The sequence below is a fragment of the Ursus maritimus genome, unplaced genomic scaffold (assembly GCF_017311325.1).
Source record: "Ursus maritimus isolate PB19 unplaced genomic scaffold, ASM1731132v1 scaffold_18, whole genome shotgun sequence".
Lineage (NCBI taxonomy): Eukaryota > Metazoa > Chordata > Mammalia > Carnivora > Ursidae > Ursus > Ursus maritimus.
The window spans coordinates 20,248,647-20,269,794 of NW_024424230.1; the positions used below are offsets into that span (position 1 = coordinate 20,248,647).

Genomic DNA, 21,148 nt, shown 5'->3' on the forward strand with positions numbered 1-21,148 from the left:
TGTTGAACAGATAAGGGATTTTTTCAGTTATTGAAGCAGTACCTTAGTGGGCTGACTTATTTCTGTCTTTGGGACCCCATGGTCAATTAACCAGTACTAACCAGCTCTGTGGTAGGATCAGTTCTGATTACAAGCTCCTGATAGAACACACTGTGTGGTAAGAACTGCCCCTTGGCTTCTTCCTAGAATCTTTCCATCCACACTGAAAACAGTGACCTCATTTCTTCTACCAACATTCCTGACCTATAGAGAAAGAAAGTAAAATATTTTCCAAAGTTGCTGGTGTTCTCTTCATCACTGTATTAAGTATTTCTTGAATGGAGTGTCTTCTGGTATCTCTCTAGTGGGTATAGTTGGGGGTGGAGAGGGGGAGTAAGCAGATCACAGGTGATAAATTAGCGTTTCTAGGCCTTGAAGTCCTTATAAGGGTTTATTGGCATCTCCCTTAATGTGGGCCACTGTTCAGTTTCTGTTAATTTGAAATGAAATAGACAAAAGTGGAAGTGAGCAGCAGGTAGCTATTATAGTAGTCTGCTGATAAATGATGGCCTGGACAGGTGGTGGTGGAGAGAAGTGGGCAGTTTCTAGATCTGTTTTAAATGTAGAATTTACAGGATTCACTAATGATTGGGCGGGGAAGATGACAGAAGACTCAAGTGTGAGACCTTAGTTTTTAGATGAGTGGGTGGATTGGGTTACTATTCACTGAGGTCACCTTAGGAGAGTTTATATGGATGTATAAAATGAATTTTGAACATTCAGAGTTTGAGTTGTTTATTAAACATCCAAATGGAAATGTCATGTGTGCAGTGGGTATGCTAATTGAGAGGTCTCAGCTGGAAAGTCATCAGCACATAGGTAGTATTCTAAGTAATGGGACTAAAGGAGATTACCCAGACATAAGGATCCAGAACCAATCTCTGAGAAAATCTAGTAATTAGAACTTGGTTAGAGGAGAAGAATCAGCAAAGTGGGTTGAGAAAGACTGGCTAGTAAGATAGGAGAGACATGGGAGAGGAGAATGCTTCAAAAAGAAGAGTAGTCTTGATGCCATTGAAGGGTGGAATGGAGGAAGACTGAGAAACTTCCATTGAATTTGGCAACATGAAGCTAATTAATAATCTTGATTTTCAGTGGCAACAGAATCCAGATTGGACGGGGTTGAAAATGAGTGAGAGAAAAAATTAGCATGGACAAATCTTTCAGTAAATTTTGTTTGGATGGAGAAGAGAATCACTAGGTGTAGATAGATGAAAGAGATGGTCATTTGGTTAATCTCCCAACTTAAAAAACTTTGAAAAGTTTAAGAAGAATGGGGTCTGTAGCACAGGTGGAGAGACCACAGAGGTCAAGAAAGTTAAGCACATTTGCAGTGTAATGATGATGGACCATAGAACCTGTACTGGGTAGGGTGGAATGTGAAAGTGGTTAAGGCAGAGTGAGAAAAAAAGGACAGTCAATGGATAGGAGATATTGCGGGGGTGAAAGAAATGCAGAGGACTGTTCTGAGAAGTGAGCTGCCAGGATAGGAAGTAGGAATTGAAGAGCTGGATGCTTGATTCAGATACTGGAGATGGCGTAGTCACTAGTGTTGACAAACCTGTGGCTATAATGTTAGGTGAGTGAGGGTGGGCAAGGGAATGGGTCAAAGGACTCAGGATGTTGGGTGAGTTATCCACATGGATATTGAGGTCTCCCAGAATGAGGACAAGAGTTGGGATGGAGAGAAAGACTGAAATGGAAACTAAAGTCTAGCGAAGGAAGGAGAAAAGGAGGAGAGGAAGAGGTGGTATAGCCAGATACGAGCTTCAAAGAACTGGTGTTTTTAAAGGATCAAAAATGGAGAAATTATTTGAGAAAAATGGGGGAAAGGATAAAACCTATACCACCTCTTGGCTTTTGGATATGCAGTTGAGAATGAGAAGGTAAAGGGAGGAAGGAGTGGGTGGAGGAGGGAAAGGGAGATAGTATCTTCAGGGGATGGCCAAGTCAGTAAGTGTAGGATCTGGAAAGAATGTTTAGAGAAAGTATTGAGAACATAGGAAAGCCTAGTCAGTCATTCAGGAATATATAGTATGAGGATTGGAGGTAGGATGGGTCAAAAAAGTTTGAAAGCCATTGAACAATGGGGTAGATGAGTGGATGTACAGAATATTATGAGGTTGAGTGATGGGTAATAATGTGTGATCAGAGGGACTTGACTATTTGGTTACTACTGAGAGATAGGAATGTGATGTGCAGTGGTATTAATTTTGATAAATGTTAGAGCAGAGTACGCAGTTGAAATATGGTCCTGACTGTGGGCTGTGTGTATGACTTAAAGGAAGACACTGGCCAGATACCTATAAGTATATGTTAAATAGTAATAGATGGAGTAAGTCTTGGGACTATTTCTCTTACATTGATAATCTCAAGGCAGATAATACAGATGACTCTGTTCTTTACATAATAAAATTGAGATGGCTATTATACACTGCATTGAATTATATTTTCTACCTATTTAGCATCTGTAAGTTTAAAGCAGAAAATGAAACTGTCGAAGGGTAAGGTCTGCAGAAGATTTTACATATAATGGACATTTTATGCATCCATTTATCCCACAGAAATTTTTTAGCACATTCTATACTTAGGCATTATTGCAGACTCTCAGAATATAGCAAAGGAAGTTCCCTGACACTGTAGACTGTAGGTCAGAAAGAGAATTAAGCCCTACAGACAATAATTTGTGTGACTATTTCCACAATTCTCCCAAGGATGTGTACACAGCTAGTGCCAGCCCAGATGCAAAGGAGACAATTTCACACAGTAGCTGCCTTAGTTTGAGTAGAGCTGCTTGCTAAGTATTGGGTTGAAACTCATTCCCATCTTTTGCGGTAAGTCCTTTAATGACCTCCTACTCACTAAAGCTGCAAGAAGTTATTTTTCAAGTAGAACTCTTCAAAACTTGTTTTCAGTGATGAATTTCAATACTCCACCTCTTCAGTTAATTAGAAGTCTTTTTTAATGAGCTCAAAGTTTGGTCCACCTATTTTGTTTTTAATATGATCTCATTGATCTCCTTAAAAAAAAATCTTGTTCCTCACTTGGGATTTTACACTAAGTGGATTTTCAGTACAAAATCATAGATCCCAGATATTCTTTACTTTTTGCAAAGGTTATGGAGTTTCCACAACTTTGAATATGCTAAAAAAACACTAAATTGTACGCTTAGAAATGGTGAATTTTATAGCATGTGAATTATATCTCAATTTTTAAAAAATCAGAAAGACTGTGAAGTGCTTTGCATTGTTGGTTTTTGATTTTGTGTAAAGGCATTTACTATAGGCTACTGTACATATTCCGGAACAAATCTGAAATTATTTTTTTGGCAATAATACTGGTTTGGTCTAAAGATACCACTCAGGCTCCCCTCTTTGTGAACCAGGGGATGGCTTTCCTCCTGGAAAAGCTTAATAGGTTTAAGTTCCTAAATTTCAGTTGCATAGTCAAAACCATGTTAATGCTGCTAATGGAAATAGCAGCTATTTATTCAGAATTTACATGCCAACATGACTATAAAAGACATGCTTATTTTGTTAATTGTTGTCTTCCGCCTACCCCCAGAATGTAAGGTGTGAGGCAGGGACTTCTGTGTTTTGATGACAACTTTTTAGCCACCAGTCTGTGCCTGGCACATAGTAGGCAGACTTGTTTGGGATTTGTCCAGTGACTGAATGAAGGCTGCACTATTATCTTGTTTGCTCTTTGTAAGAACCTTATGAGTGGTTATTGTTATTCTCATTTACAGACGAGAAAGTGACCTTAGAAAAATAAAGTCTTTGCTTTTCAGATTGGGCCATGAATATCTCTTGGGGGGTATGTACTATATGGAAAGCCATAGTATTAAAATGATACTTGAATGATACTTGGAAGTATCAGCTTTATTTGAGCATTTTGGGTCGACAGAGCAGCATTTTTACATTAAAACAAACATGGCTGGGGTGCCTGGGTGGCTCAGTTGGTTAAGCGTCTGCCTACAGCTCAGGTCATGATTCCAGGGTCCTGGGATCGAGCCCGGGTCTTGCTCCCTGATAAGTGGGGCATCTGCTTCTCTGCCCCCCCCCCCCGCTCCCTGCTCATCATGCTCTCTCAAATAAATAAAATCTTAAAAAAAATGAAAACAAACATGGCTAATTTTAAACATAAGGTGCAAAATTTGCAGGATTAAAGATAAAAATGAGTCCTTTGGCTCTTGTCATAGAATATGTACAATTCCCAACTGTCGTTCAGCTTTAATTCAAAGCCAGGCTGGGAAAAGTGGTATTTAGAATAAAAAATTAAATTCCTGCTGTTCAAACTATGCTATGTGCAGGCTTACATGGTATACACAGCAGGGATGATGTTGAGAGTGTTTCTGTATCCTTAACTTCTGGGTATACTCTTTCCTGCTGTTGATCTGAGCACACACCTGAGCTGGAGACAGGGGCTCTTTTTTCCCCTGTGCCTTTCGCATAGTCCACCTTCTCTCATTTTACAGAAGAGCACACTTTTTTACTTGTCTGCTGTATTACCATGGTGCACAATGTTTGATCTCTAGTAAAGGAATCATTTGAAATACTGGTGTTGATGCCAAGACAATGAATTACTTGGTAACGGTCAAGTCTTTCTGCCAGTATAATTCTTTGTCTGAAATTTACAGAGAACTGAATGTAGACGTTGATTATTAAAAAATTTTTTGATGGTTCACTATGCAATATTTTGACATATAACTCAAAAGAAGTTCAAAGATTGATAATAAAACTCACTGTATTTACTCATTTATGCGAACAAGGTTTCTTGGTGTTCCATCTTTAAAAAATGAAGACTTGGAACAAAATTGGTACCAAATCTTGGCACAATCTAGCAGCTAGCAATACTCATCGAAGCCCATGAAGTTAATTTTAAATAAAAAAATCTCTTCTTTAATACATCTAATTTTTATTTCATCTATTAACATGTGATTTACTGTTTTGGGGCAGTTATATGCTACTGATGTAGTAAACCAGAAATTTATTAATTTTTTTTTAATCACTAAGTACTTTAGGATAACAAAAAGCTTAGAAAAGTAATCTCATGATGTATAAATGATCAGTGAAAAGTTTTCAGGTTTAAAATAAGAAATAACTTTGGGAATGGAATTACTCAAAGAGAAAAAAGAGTGAAATAAAATGTAACTATTGAAGAGTTTGTTCATGTGTAAGTGGTTGGTGGGTATATTTAGATTGTGTTAGATACATCTTAAAGTGATATATTTATTATCAAAGTGTCAATATTTAAAATACTGTAGTAAGTGCATTCTTTGTACTTACATTAAGGTTTGAAATAGTCTTGATGTCAGCTTTGAAACGTAGGTAAGTTATTTTCAAAAATTTTTTAGCGCGTAAGAATGTGAAAATGTTTGAAAATCACTGGTGTATGACACATGCTCTTCATCCACCTCTTTAATTATCCCCTTTTCTAGCCTTAGTCAGGTTAGGTCAGCTGAAAGTCTACATGATAATTAGACCACACTGGTGTTTAGTCCCTTTTAGAATCACCTTCTCCTAGTTTCCTTTAAATTTTATGCTCATAGCTTTTAAGAAAAGTCACTGAAAAAGAAAAAGCATTTGAGATTTGCTTAATATTTGTTGTGATGTTAGTCCCTTTAATTTTTTTCTAGATTTAATACCAGGACAGCTCTGTTTTCCTTATTAATTGGTATGCTTCCTTCTCTCTGACCTGATATCTATATGATTTAATGTTTCTCTTTTCACCCAGACTCCTAATAATTTCAGATCCACCTTTGATGCTCAGTGCTAGTATTGATCACTATTAATCTTTTCAAAAGGAAATTTGTTTTCCCTGTCACTGATTCTGTTTTTTAAAATTAATTTTTATTGCATATTCTTCCTGAGTGTACAAAGACCCATCTCAGATATTTATCGGAACAAAATGAAGTAAACTTTTTTAAAAAATTTAAAGATTTATTTTTGTATTCCTCCCAGCACGTAAGGGGATAGAATAGAGTCTCAAAAATTATTTGAGTTGAGTACTTCCAGCGAATATACACATTATTATAAAATACATTAAATTTTGATTTGAGGGCTGGTGTATATACTGAGATTTATCAAAGCTGGATACTTTTCTTTCTAATATTAGAATGTGTGTGTTTGCTATTTTAATTTTCTGATGTAAGAAACTTCTGCTTTACTTTTTCTTATATTGCAACTGTAAGAGTAGCTTTAATCTTGTCCCATTAAAAAAGTGTTTGCTTTATAGCTCCTAAGTTTATGGTGGATTGGTAGTTATTTTGAAGGATTCAGACACACAACTGACATGAACTGTTTGACACTCCTCAGGTGAGAGTGGTAATAAAATTTAGTGTTTTTGTGACAGTTTCTGGGAAAACCAGTTAGTCCAGTTTTTCAGATTACAAGCCACTGTTTTGGAATACAAAATTAATTAGTAAAAAATTCTGTCTTCAGAGTTTTCAAGCCAGTTAAAAGGAGAAAATGTAATAAAAATCAAAATAAGATCAAGAGAAAAGTAACACAGCACGCTCTTGAATAATCTCTTACTTCATTCCACTGAGGAATGCACTCTTTATCAGACAGTGGAATTGTGTTTTTTGAACACACAATTTGAGAGGATGGTGATGGAGACATATTTAGTAGTGGGTCCAAGTAATACCACAATTGTGCTAATTGTCAGTTTAATTTATTCTGATGCTTACCTTTCAGCCAGCTTTTTCTTCTAATTTTTACTTACTGCACCAAAAACATAGTTAATGAAAAAAAAAAACCAATCTTTTATCATTAGAGCACCAATAATTTTATATGTTTCGTGCTTCCTTCCAGTCTTTGTGGGTTCAGGATTCATTTAGAATAATCCCTGCCGTCTCTAGTCATCCTTTGTAACAATGAGAATCTTGGAGGCTCCACTGTTTGCTCATACAAACAGTTGCAATGTAATTGTGTCCACTGATAGTGTCTTGTTCTAATACCAGCAGAATATATTGTTTAATAAGGAATGAAAACATTGAAAACCAAACAAGGTATTATTTAGTGATATATACTAAGTATAACTAGTGACAGGAAAAGTTCTCCGTAAGTTTTAGGGTTGAATATTAACTATTTTATAGTTTGGGTAGCCTCACTTAGGGCCTCAGAATGCTCTAGATGTCATAAATCAGAGATATCCAAACCTTTTGTGCATCACAGAATTCCCAGGAGAGCTTTTTTTTTTTTTTTTTAAATATTCATTTGTTCCTTTGAGAGAGTGCCTGTGTGTGCGCATTTGAGTGGGGAGAGGGGCAAAGGGAGAGAGAAGCAAAGAAGGAGACTCCCTGCTGAGCACAGAGTCCCATGTGGGGCTCAGTCTCAGGATGTTGAGATCATGACCTGAGCTGAAATCAAGGGTGAGCCAACCAGGGGCCCCATCCAGGAGAGCTTTTAAAAATACACATTCCTGGGCTTCACACTTTTAAAGATGGCATTCTAAGTGGTCATTTGCAGCCTGTCAGTCAAATTTGCTCACTTCTAACTAATTTTTTGAAAATCTATAAAGATAAGGAAGCTAAATACCTAAGAGATATTTAGTCTTATTTAAGATGACCCTATTTCGGGGCGCCTGGCTGACTCAGTCGGAAGAGCAGGCAATTCTTTATCTTGGGGTTGTGGGTTTGAGCCCCAAGTTGGGTGTAGAGATTACTAAAAAAAATAAATAAACTTAAAAAACAATGAATATATCTCCTAAAGGTAAGCACATACATTGGAAGAAAATCGAGTGAGATAGAGGAACGACAAGCATGCCCAGTACATGTAGAGAAGAAGGGATGGGAGAAGACGGGGTGTGGAGAGGATGGTGATGGAGACATATTTAGTATTGGGTCCAAGTAATACCACAATTGTGCTAATTGTCAGTTTAGTTTATTTTGATGCTTACCTTTCTAGACATTGGTAACATTCTTTAAGCAGAGGTCACAAACTCAACACGTAGGGCCCACACAGGTAATGCAAACATGAGTTGTTGAGGAATTTTGCTAGAAGAGGACCCTTGACACCTCTTGTGAGCAGCCATTATCAGTTAATTTTATGGCCTGTTGTTGCCAAATCAAGTCCAGTATTTCTAGATCTTTGAGTTTTATTTAAGAGAAGCTAGGGTCTGGATTTTATGTGAAATCTCCAGATTTGTAGATACTCGTTCATTTTATTAGACACTAAAAAGTGAACAAAATACATCTATGGGTTAAATTTGGCTCTCCTGCCACCAATTTACAACCTTTGTTTTAGAGCAGTGGTTCTGCAAGTGGTCCTTGGATCAGCAGCATCAGCATCACCTGAGACCTTAATAGAAATGCAAGTTCCCAGGCCCCACCTCAGCTCTCTACTGAATTAGAATCTCTAGGAGTGAGGCCCAAGAATCTGTTTTAATAAACTCTCTGGGTGGTTCCGATGTGTGAAGTTTGAGAACCATTGTTTTGGAGTCTGGAAGTTGATAGCACAATTTTTGTCTGGGGATAGATGCAAAGACAAGTTCATTGAATATCCTGTAGATTTATCAAGTATATTTCTATATCAAAAATATCAGAGGTATATTGTTTTCAGATATAGATGAGCTTTTATATTTTTTTTGCCAGCAACAGAATATACAATTATTAAATCACATTTTATTCTTTTTTTTTTCTCCCGCCTTCCTCCCCTGCAGGTCCACCGCCCCCCCAATGGTTGTTAGAGCATTGCAAATGAACTTAATAGCAACCCTGCCACATTTTGACTTCACTAGAACACATTGTAGATTTTTATTTATTGGTTGATTAAAATTAGATAAGTTTGTTGCTAATTTGAGTTCTGTTTGCTAGAATTATAACTTCCATTTCTAATTATCTTTTTATATGGGAGTGAAATTTAACTTACATGGTTTTATGTAAGCCTGGCCTCCTAATCGCTGACCACTTCATTCACATTTTAATGGCCAAGTATGCCATTATTTCCTCCATTCTTTAATGTCTAGACCATTGCTATCCTGATTGTTGTTCTGAAAACATTCCTTTTTGTGTTACCCATAAATACATTTGTTCATTTAAAAGTCCCAAGTACCTTGTTAATCAAATTAATTATGAATTTCATATAGATAATTTTACATTTTAAAGTACACAGAAAGCTTTTAAATGAGAAAACTTCATGTATGTCTTGCATAATGAAGTGCTAAAAATGTGCTTTAGAGTACTTAAAGTGCTGAGATTGAGAAGTTTGGAATAATCTGATTTAAAGTAATGGATAATGGTATTTGTCTTTCTCTGACTGACTTATTTTGCTTAGCATAATAATCTCTAGCTCCATGCATATGATTTCATTCATGTGGAATTTAAGAAACAAAACAGGAGCGCCTGGCCGGCTCAGTTAGAGGAGCACGTGACTCTTGATCTCAGAGTTGTGAGTTTGAGCCCCACAGTGGGTGTAGAGATTACTTAAATAAGTAAATAAACTTAAAAAAAAAACCACAAAGGGGTAAAAAAAGAGAGACAAGCCAAGAAACAGACTCTTAATTATAGAGAACTGATGGTTACCAGAGGGGAAGTGGGTGGAGAGATGAGGGAAATAGGTTATGGGGATCAAGGAGGGCACTTGTGATGAGCACTGGGTATGGAAGTGTTGAATCACTATATTGTACACCCGAAACTAATATTACACTGTATGTTAACTAACTGGAATTTAAATTAAAAAAGTAATGGATAATGAATTAAAAAATTCATCAAATTATATTTCTATGTAATATTTACTAATGAAAACATGCTTATATCCACAGGGTAAACCAGACTTGAATACAACATTGCCAATTAGACAAACCGCATCAATTTTCAAACAACCAGTAACCAAAGTCACAAATCATCCTAGTAATAAAGTGAAATCAGACCCACAACGAATGAATGAGCAGCCACGTCAGGTAAGGATCTAATTTTTTCTCCAATCTTATTTGTCAAAAAATTCTGGTATTTTTACCAGACATAGTTCAAGTAAACTGGTTAAAATGGAAAATATTTGGAAAGAAAACTGTTTTATGTGCTAGGCTATTGCATGAATGCTAGAGAATAATAATATAATATTTAGGTAAAATGTTTTAGGAAAAAAATTAATTAAAAATGAATCTAAATTAATATGGACTACATTTTTATGGTTTTGTGTGGTAATGTACATGAGATTTGCTTCTGCTAATCTTAGTTTTTTTTAAAGATTATCTTTCCAGGGAGTAATATTTCCCAAGGGGACGAAGCATGCAGTTTGTGTTGCTTAGTTTAAAAATACTTTCTATTATATAGAAACTACTTTTTGTTCTGATTTCGTATTATATGAAAGCTGTCCCTCCCCTTTTGAAAAACAGAATTAAATAAACTTTGTTAATATGGTATATTGTCCTGTGACTTCCATTTTTGCAGAAATTGAGTTTATATTTCTCTTTCTTTATTGCTTCGAGCTGTATTGCACCAGAATCTGTTCTTAGAAAAAAGTATTGCCTGAGAGGCCTCCCTGCTGCTTAATAATGTCACATAGCCAGGGGAGGGAGACTTGACAAAATGCTTACCTTTCCAAATAACCTTGCTCATTCACTCCCTAATTGTGGTCAAAAAGTTTAGGTACTTCTGGAATTTTTAGTAGCAATTGGGGTGAGGGAGTGGAGGGAGAAACATCTGTGCATATTTTTTCTCTCCTTTCTCTGCCTCCTCCCACTTACAGATTAGAAATGCTGATTTATCTACGACGGTTATCTTTTGCTCTCATATTCCCCGTTTAGATGCCTCACTCCACCTTTTCATTTGAATTTTGGTTTTCGCTAGTCCCTCAAGTGTCTCATCTCCAGACTTCATAAAGGATTGGGCCAAAACTTTCAGGCAGTTGCTCTAGAAGAAACTACATAAAGAAATTCAGTTCCCACATCCTCTGTAGTGTTTTTTCCTCTTCAGGTGAGCCAGGAAAACAGAAGATATTTGGAGCCACATTGGATCAGCATCTTGCTATAGATGTCTCAAGATTTGAAGTTCTAAACTTGCTTTACTGTTGGTCCCCAAGAGATTCAACAGGGGCCATGTAAGTGTATCACATCCAATGTAAAAGATGCGTACCTGCATGTGCCTTTAGGCTCTTGTCAGCACTTAGGTTTCCCTTGGGCCATTCAGCGTTCTGTACCAGGCTTTTCCCTTCCGTTTCACTACTGCACCCAGTGATAGTCACCAGACCTCCCGTAGTTTTAGTATAGTCATGACAACAGGGAAGGAGTTCTGCCATTCTGAACTTTGCCCACCTTGAAAAAGCCATTCCCTGATTGTATTCTTTCTTAGATACTGTCTAAAGTCTTGAACATCTTGTCCTTTGGCTTTTTGGTGATTTTTAAATCGTTTCCTTGTAAAGATTTTTATCGATTGAAATTTCCAAAGTCTGTAATTGGATAAGACCGTTTGCTTCAAAAAGCCCAAAAGATAAAGAAAGTGGAATAACTAATAATAATAGTTCCATATTGGAAATTTGAGTTGTCTTATTGAGACTAGGTAGTAGATGGATTTTATCCTCATCTTTTCTTTGTCAAATCATTCTCAAAATAGTCTATAAACCCTAATATTTTCAGGCCAATTGAGTAGCAAATTATGGTGCTTTAAACAGTAATTTAATCGTTTTCTATACCTAGTTCAGTCGCAGATTTGAACAACTGTAGTAATTGTATTTATTGGGTGTTTCCCTGGCTGTAGAGACACTGGTAATGAAGATTTTTAAAGCTGAAGTAGTCAGATCAGTTGCTCCTTATTCACTGATACATTGGGTAGTTTTACATTTTCCTTCTTTTACTAAAGTTTATGACATTGTTTTCAAATGAGAAGTATATGTCAAAAAAGTTAAATCCCATCTCCCCCCCCCCCATCTTATGTCATTTTAACCCAGCTCTTTTGAGGGTTTTATCTTCCTTTTAGCTTGCACAGACAGGAAGTGTTAAAATTATTTAGGAGGTTACTTCTCTGAAAGTTTGAACTGTTTTTCCCTTTATCCTCGTGTCACCTGACAGTTTTTGCTGTTTTTGATTATACGAAGACATTAGTTGTCTTTCCCCTGTCTTTATCTTCAACATAAGAATTGAGGTAATATTTGACTACTGTCTCGCTAATAGGATTTCAGAATAAAGGACTGGGCATTGAGCAACTCTAGGAAAATAGCAGAGACAACTTTAAATTAATGTTTTGCAAATCATAATGTCATTCTGACAATTCCAGTATAAATCCAGGTTTTTAAGTAAAGGAAAGATGTTGATTTAAATTATATTTTGACATACATATGTCAGATATGTGTTAATCAACTCTTATTGTTGAGGAGATAGTTGAAAAAAAATTGGCAAAAGTAATTCTTCCAACTGTGCTTTTCCACAGCCTTGCTGAACCAGATTGGCAGTATAAATTGCCAGATAGTCCATTTGGAGAAGTTATTTTGATCATCCAGTAAAAAAACTAGACAAAGAGGTTTCTATTTTTGAGGTTCCTGTGGATATAAATGTTTTTATTCCTTAACTGTGTCACAGTCTTTTAATAAGGTATTCAAGCTACTGGTATTGCCATTCTTTTTAGAGGGTTGAATTTTGAGACCTAGAACTAGGATTAGATTTTTGGATCTTAACTAGGTTCCACCTTGAATAGGTTGAAGTGATTAATTTAGATGTGAAGCAATCATAGAAATTAATAATTCTTTTTTTTTTTTTTTTAAGATTTTGTTTATTTATTTGACAGAGACAGCTAGCGAGAGACGGAACACAAGCAGGGGGAGTGGGAGAGGAAGAAGCAGGCTTCCCAGTGGAGCAGGGAGCCCGATGCGGGGCTCGATCCCAGGATCCTGGGATCATGCCCTGGGCCAAAGGCAGACGCTTAACGACTGAGCCACCCAGGCGCCCAAATAATTCTGTCTTATATAACAAACATCCTATGCCTGCGTCATTATATGGCAGTCTGATTTGAATTCTGTAAAATATATGAATTATAAATTTCTAATGTATTGATTCCTTGAAACTGCCTTAGCTTTAAAATGGCAAATTAGGGCATGGAAACAAAAATGCATTAAACAGAATTCAGCAGTGATTTCTGCCTACAATTAAAACTATATGGTAGAGATGGAATTTGTAAAACCTGGTTATGATGGGTGAATAGTGAGATATTTATAGGTATATTATCAGCATATTTGATAAGTGCTTGTCTTTTCATTAGATTAAAAAAGAATCTGGAGTGAGGTGAAGGGTACTCTACCAACTATAAGACTATTATCCCAAACAGTAAGATCATTGAAATGTCCTTTTTGGGTCAGATATGTAAAACATATCCAGAATTTTTAACCTAATTGAATTATGATTTTGCTGTTAAGGATGTCTTTCCCGGCTTTCTTCCTTCAATATATGAAGAACTCATGTTTCTGTTTCTGCTGTCATCTTTGACACTTTCTGGTCTCTTGCTTTTTCTTTTATCCTCAACTCAAACTTCATCGTTGAGCCATTACTTCTTTTAATTAGTATATTATAGGATGCTCATAGGCTATGGGTGTTTTTGATAGTCTTTGAATATCAATTACATATCTTACAGAATATTCACTTTTTTTACCAAAAAATAAATATTTAAAAATCAGCGAAGAAGTGGACTTAAATGTTCTATTTGATCCTGGATTTTTTCCTTGTATTTGCTAATTCTTCTCTCAAAAGATAAGAAACTTTACTTTCTTCTAGAAGTCAGCCTTTTTTTTTGGAATGATTTTTTCCCAGCTTTATTGAGATATAATTGACATATAACATTCTGTACGTTGGAGGTCTATGATGTGATGATGATTTTATACACATAAACATTGCAAAATGATAATCACAATAAGGTTCAGTAACACGACCATCACTTCATACAATTGCCATTTTGTTGTTGCGGTGGTGGTGGTGGTGGTGAGAATAGTTAAGATCTCTCTCAGCAGCTTTCAAGTATACAGTACGGTATTGTTATCTACATTTGCCATGCTGTACATAGGTACCCAGAACTTATTCATCTTATAACTAGAAGTTTATACCCTTTGACTGTCACCTGTCCAACCACCCCCACTCCTGGTCACCACGAGTCTTCTCTTTGTTTCTATGAGTTCAGCTGTTTTAGATTCCATGTGTAAGAAAGATCATATAGTATTTGTCTTTCTCTCTCTGACTTATTTCACTTAACATAATGCCCTCAAGGTTCATCCATGTCGTTATAAATGGCAGGATTTCCTTCCTTTTTATGGCTGATAATATTTCTTTAACCATTCACCTGTTGATGGACAATAGCCAAGTTTTCCAAGAATATTGGAATTAATATTGGGAATTCCAATATTAGGAATAATATTGGGAATATTGGGTATTGGGAATAATATTGCAATGACATGGGGCTGTAGATACCTCTTCAAGACAGTAATTTCATTTCCTTTGGATGTGTACTCAGAAGTGGGATTGCTGGATCAAATGGGAGTTCTATTTTTAATTTCTTGAAAACCCCCACACTGTTTTCCATAGCAGCTGTACCAATTTACATTCCTACCAACCGTGCACAAGGGTTCCCTTTTCTCCACATCCTTGCTTACACTTACTGTCTCTTGTCTTTTTGATAGTAACCAAGAGGGAATATTTTTAAATATGTTAGAAGAAACTTTTAAGACGAAGTTAAATTTTAAAAATGTGTGCACTCTAAAGACATTGTGTATGAAAAGTTTGCAAAATATTTCAGTATTTAGTTATTATAACCCATAAAATTACTCTTCGCTCTAGACATTCTAACAACATTTACTTCTTCCTAACTTCAGAGGGTTATTTCTAGTATAGCTGCATATTAATGTTTTTATGATTGAGAAATAGACAAGCTAAAGCACAGAGTTCCATGGAGGATATTATATTCCTCTTCTCTAGATAGAACAATTGGCTGCCTGCGCAGAGGAAATAGATGGCATGTTGTCCTGTACTACTTAAAAGCATTATTCTGGGTGACGTAGGAAAGATGCTGTGTACAAAGGTTAAATAACTGGTACAGACACGTGCTGTAGGTGTTCCAGAAGGGTGATTTTTCTGTAGCTAGGAGGGTTGGGGAAATATTTAGAAAAGATATGGGACATATGCTGGACTTTGCAGATTGAGTGGAATTTAGAAAAGCAGATGGGAGGATGAGGACGTTCCAATTAGGGAGAATAGTGTTAGCAAAGCTCTTATAATGGCAATGGGCAAGGAATGAGAAGATAAGTTGTTTGAATATCAGGGTTTTCATGGGAAGTAGTGGGAATTGAGAATATTGTAAGGGGTTTCCTTAAATGTCAGTCTTTACAATTTTAACCATCATTTGGTATGTTTATAAGAGAGAAATTTGGGATAAACAAAAGAAAAAATTTCTCATCATTTTTTAAATGCAATTAGAATAGTATTTTAGCACTTTTTATATTCTTTCAATTTATTTTTTAAAGATTTTATTTATTTATTAGAGAGAGTGAGCGAGGACGAGTAGGGGGAGGGAGAGGGAGAAGCAGATTCCCCGCTGAGCAGGGAGCCCCATGCAGGGCTCGATCCTAGGACCCTGGGATCATGACTCGAGCCAAAGGCAGATATCCAACCAACCGAGTCACCCAGGCACCCCTATTCTTTCAGTATTTTAATGCATCTTTTGATAGTGTCTTTGATCATCTTTTGATGATCATAGTATGTATACATATATATACATATATATACATACTTTAATATGTATACATACCATTATATTATACACGTTATCCATGTCTTATATAATTTATGTGCTGTGATTTTATAATTAATTTATATTGCTCCAACAGCTGTGTATTATACTAGCGTATGATTTACTTGACCATTTCCATAGTGTTATTTCCAGTTTATCACTATTATAGGTAGTGCTCCAATGACTATCTTTATATATATAAGTTGCTTTCTATATTTTACATTGTTTCATCAGACTAGATTCCAGAAATACAATTAGTGTGAATATTTGTGATTTTTGATACATAGTGGGACACTGATTGCCAAAGGGTTGCATCAATTTAAAAGTCTGTGGATAAGTTATGTGCATTCCAGTTTTAGCTTACCTGCATTGCCATTGAGTATTATTAGTACTTTTTCTTGTTGGTAACTCAATATGTAAAAATGGTATTTCATTGTATATTTGCATTTATTTGAATACTCATGTATTTGAACAAACTAAAGCATTTGTGTTTAACTTTGCAAATGAGAAATGTTTAAAGAATTTTGAATAAGGAGGTAGCTTTTTTATTACCCCTCTGAACTGAATGTAAATGTATCTCCTTGTGGCCTAAAGCTAATTCCAACATCTGTGCTCCCCAAATGCATTCCCTCCTACCTTCTCAGAGATCTCGCTCAATGGATTATGTCAACTACATTTCACCATCGACTTCTCTAACTGGCTTCTTCTTCAAAGCTTTTAAATATACACAAATCTTCCCTCTCTTAAAAAAATATTCATTTTACTCTTTGTCCCTTTTAAGATTTGTTTTCTTTCTTTTCCTTTTACAGTCAAACTTCTTGGAATTGTGTGTATTTAATATCTCCCTTATCTCTTAGTTTTTATATCTCTGAAATACCACTTTTGTTCCCACTCTGCCATTTGAATGGCTCTCATCAAGGTTGCTGATGATGGACAAATTTCAGTCCTTAAGTTGCACGACTTAGGTACTGTGACTACCCCTGGCTTCTTAAATACTCTTTTATTCTGTGACACTGTACTCTTGGTTTTCCTCCTTCCTTCTTTTTTCTCATTCCCCTTCTTAGGTTCCTTTTTCTGTATCCATCGTTTAAAATCATGGGGTTTCCCAGGGAATACTGTGCATTCTCTGTATGTAAAGCCTGCGTGGATGATTTCATTCATTCTCATGGCTTCAGTTATCATCTATATGTTAATGATTTCCAAGTTTACGTCTTTCTCCTGAGCTTCAGTTGTTTGTATCAATCCACCTACTAACATTGTTTGCTTGGAAGTCTTACCAGCACTTCTAATTCATTTTATAATCTCCATCATCCTGTCAAACCGGCCCTGTTTTCTATGTGCTTTATCTCAGTGAAAGTACCACTGTCTACCTGGCTGCCTAAGCCAGAACCCTGAGCATCATCCTAGACTCTTGCCATTGTTTACCTCAAACATCTAATTAGCCAACTAGTCCTATTGACTTTGTCTCCATAAATACTCACTTGCTCCATCGCTGTACCAGGTAGATGTCATTTCATCTCATCTCTCTGCTTATTCTCTTCAATTCATTCTTCATATTGCATTCAGAAGCTCCATCTGACATGAAGATCTGATAATGCTGTTCTTCTGGAAAGCTTTTAATGATTCCTGTTAAATTTTTAGGGGAAAAAAACCTGCTAAATATAATGTACAAAGTCAGAACACCTGACATGACTTACAGAGTACTTCATAATTTGGCTTTTGCTTATCTCCTTGGCCTCACTTTCTTTTCTTGTTCTACACTCGAATCACATGAAACTTTTTGCAGAGTTTTGAATGTGCTATTCATTCCCCACCCCCCTCCATGCCCACATCACGCCCTTGCATTCTCTGGTCATATTTCATGCTGTTTTCTTTTCTACATTTAATTACCTATTTTCTACTCCTCCCTCAAGTCTGAACTTAGATATCACTTTACCTGTTCAGAAAACCACTGATTTATCAAGTCTGGCTTTAGAGATCCTCCTTAGCATCTCTCCCTTCTCCTTTTCTGCTCTAACTGTATTAGTCATTCATTGCTTTATCCACAGTATCTTCACTATGTTAGTGCTTGATATGCGTTTGTTGAATTATGAATTAATGAACTTTTTAAATTAAAAAGTCTTTAACTGAGCCTTCAACCTGTGCCAAGCACTTACCTAAGTAGTAGGGTTACTGCAGTGAACAAAACAACAGCTCCTGATCTCAGTGGATCTTATCTCCTACTGTAATAGGGAGAGAGACAAATACATATGTAATTATCATGGTATGAAAAGTGCAATGAAAAAAAAAGCAAAGGAGAAAATATATGGTCTTCAACAGCAGAGAAGTATGCGGAGAACATCTTAGAGGTCTTAATCTGGGTATTGTATGTAATATGAGGGATGACTTAAGGCCAGGAGAACACTGAAGAAGCTGTAGGAAATTAGGGCATAGATGATAAGATCTGTTTCCTGCTGGTCATAAAGTCATTGACAAAATTTGTTGACTTACCAGCCATGCCTGCGAGAAGGAGTCTCAGAATTTAGGTAACTGGGAGAATGATGCCATTGACAGGAATATGGAAATATTGAGGGGTAGATCAGTTTTTTTAAATAATAAAATATGAATATGAGTATTAGAAAATTTGTACCCTTAAAGCAATCATGGGCTCTCCAGGTAGTAAAAGATGATGGTTTAGAGCCCAGGAGAGAAAACTGGTTTGAAGACTTGTCAGTCTTTATGGAGGTAAGAGTTGTAGCCGAGAGTTTAGATGTAAATATTTTTTTAAATTAATGAATTCATGGGTTATTCATTCATAGTAACCTCTAATCATCTTGTATTTTTGTAGTCCATCTAAAAATATTTTAGCTATCATGTGGGGAGACCCATGACATTTTTCAAAATTTTAGTATTTATCTAGGTAACATAGGAATATAGATGAAAAAAAATACTAAAAATTTTGTTTCAAAAGAGTAGTTTCCTATCTTTTATGTCTTCTAGTCTCATTTCCAGAGGCTTTATTCTTAATTCTGGCTGTTTTCCTTTATAATTACCTCTCTGTTTCTGAATAATATACTTATTCTGCTATTTTTTTATTTGTTAATTTTCAACATTATTTCTTGACTTCTCACAATGGTAGATGAGTACATAGTTCTCTGTCTGCTCTCATGTTCCCAACATAGTTGTATCATGTTTTTGGTTAAATAGTCAGGGTTTACATTATTATGACTGAAAATATTCATGCACAGGGCAAATAATGCCCTATCATCATCATCAGAATGGGTTTCATAATTTGTTGTTGTTGTTAATCTTAAGAATTGTATGCTAGGTTTCTTTATGATTATAGTTAATTTTTCGTAATGCTTTGCTATTTCTGCCACAGGCCTATCAATAATATTTTTCTTATGCTGAAATCCATGGGATTCTGTCTTGTGTTTTTCCTGGAGTCACCTCGACTCCCCTTAGGCTGGATTTGTTCTCTAGTCCTGCTGGGTAGCTGTGGCTCTAGGGATTTCCTGTGCTGTACTTCTGCACTGGACTTTTCTGGATTTCTGTCTTCTTCTCTCTCAGTATATACCCTTAATTGTAGCTAATCCTCCAGTACCTTTCTCATAAAATATAGTGGGAAGTAAAGTTTTTGAGAACCTGTACATTAGAAATAACTTTATTCCTCCTGCACACAATCAGGTTTGGCCCAGCATCATTTACCAAAAAGAGCATTCTTTTTCATTGCTCTGCATGGTCACGAATGTCATAAATGAAATGCGAAAGGGTGGAAGTCTTATGAAAGTCAGTTTTTGGGCTCCCAGTTCTATTTTTGGTCTATTTGTACATGTGAATCAGTTTCTACACTCAGGTCTATTTCATTGGTCTGTTTGTCTTTTCTTTCCCAATACCTCACTGTCTTCAATACTATAGTTTTATAAAAAGTCTTGATATCTGGTAGTATACATTTCCAGCTTTGTTATTCTTGGTTCAAGATTATCTTGGTTAGTTTTGGCTCTTTGCAGTTCCACATAAATTTTAGATTGACTGTGTCCACTATTCTCCAAACCCTGCTAGGATTGTAATCTATAGGACAATATGGGGGAGAATTATCATTTTTACAATGTTAAGTCTTAAAATTCACAAATCTTATATATCCCTCCATTAAAACATAAAATTATATTAAAATTATAGTTTTCAGTCTAATGATCTTATATATCTTTGATTTCTAGATATTTGATGTATTTTGATGCTACTGTAAGTAATTACATTTTTTTTTGTTTTCTAGTTGTTGCTAATATGTAGAAATAAATTGATTTTGTAGATTGTACTCATTTATCTTTCTAAATTCACTTATTAAACGTAGTCAGTGAGCCTCTTCAACTTTATACATGAACAAACAAACCTGTCACCTGCAAATGAGAGTTTTATTTCTTCCCTGCTGACGCTTAAACCTTTTTTTTCTTGTCTTATTTCGCTAGCTAGGACTTCAATACAGTCTCGAATAGGAGTGGTAACAGATATCCCTCTCTCATTCATGTTACTAGGGAATGATTTTAATGTTTCTCCATTAAATATGATACTTGCTGTAGTTTTTTTTGGTAAATACCTTTTTTAGATTAAGGAAATGAAATTCACTGCTGTTCCTTGTTTACGAAGAATATTTTTCATGAGTGGGTATTGAATTTTATCAAAATCTTTTTCTCTACCTAGCTAAATGCTGAAATGTTTTTTATTCTTTATTCTGTTAATATAGTGAATTTACAGTGATTAGTCTATGTGGTGGATTGTGCTCCTTGGTTCTTTTGAATATTACACAAGCCTTGAATTCCTGGATTAAGCCCAGTGTGGTTATGATGTATTATCATTGTTATTGCTGTTTAGATTTGCTCTTATGTGGTTTAGGATTTTTTTGCATTTATATTCCCTAAAAGATTGACTTGCATTTTTCTTTTCTTGTAATTTTCTTCTCAATCTTTAGTATGGAGGTTTTGCTGGCTTTGTACAGTAAGCTGGGAGGTTATCCTTCTTTTATGTTCCCTAGAAGAGTTTGTGTAAAATTGGTACTTATCTCTATGTGTTTGGAAGTTAATTGTGAGGCATCTCCTCCCCCCTTTTTTAAATGGCAAAGCTTGAAATTAGGTTCAATTTATTTGATAGGTATGTGCATGAATATTCATATTTTCTATTTCTTCTTACGTCAAATTTGAGAATATGTTTTTCTAGGAATTTGTAGATTTCATAATTTTCAAATTTAGTAGTTTCAGACTGTTGCTAACATTTTGACAAGTATTGCATGCCCACTCGGTGTAGGTTAGATGTGCTCCTGACAAACTCGACAAGCAGCTGCAGCAGATGGTCCTGCACTTCCATCCCCCTCAACCCTGAGTTTTGCTGTTTGCGTCATTCTTCCAGCCTCTGTAGCCCAAATTGTTATCTTTT

The 21,148-nt window shown here is 35.8% G+C and overlaps 1 protein-coding gene across 2 annotated transcripts in view; it reads left to right on the forward strand.

The window, feature by feature from the left end:
* MBD2 (methyl-CpG binding domain protein 2) overlaps nt 1–21,148 on the forward strand; it is a 66,827-nt gene that overhangs the window by 21,657 nt on the left and 24,022 nt on the right. For both annotated transcript variants that reach the window (XM_008692224.2, XM_040632496.1), the window contains exon 3: nt 9,805–9,942. In XM_008692224.2, coding sequence (XP_008690446.2) covers nt 9,805–9,942 — 138 coding nt within the window. The remainder of the gene's footprint in view (nt 1–9,804; nt 9,943–21,148) is intronic.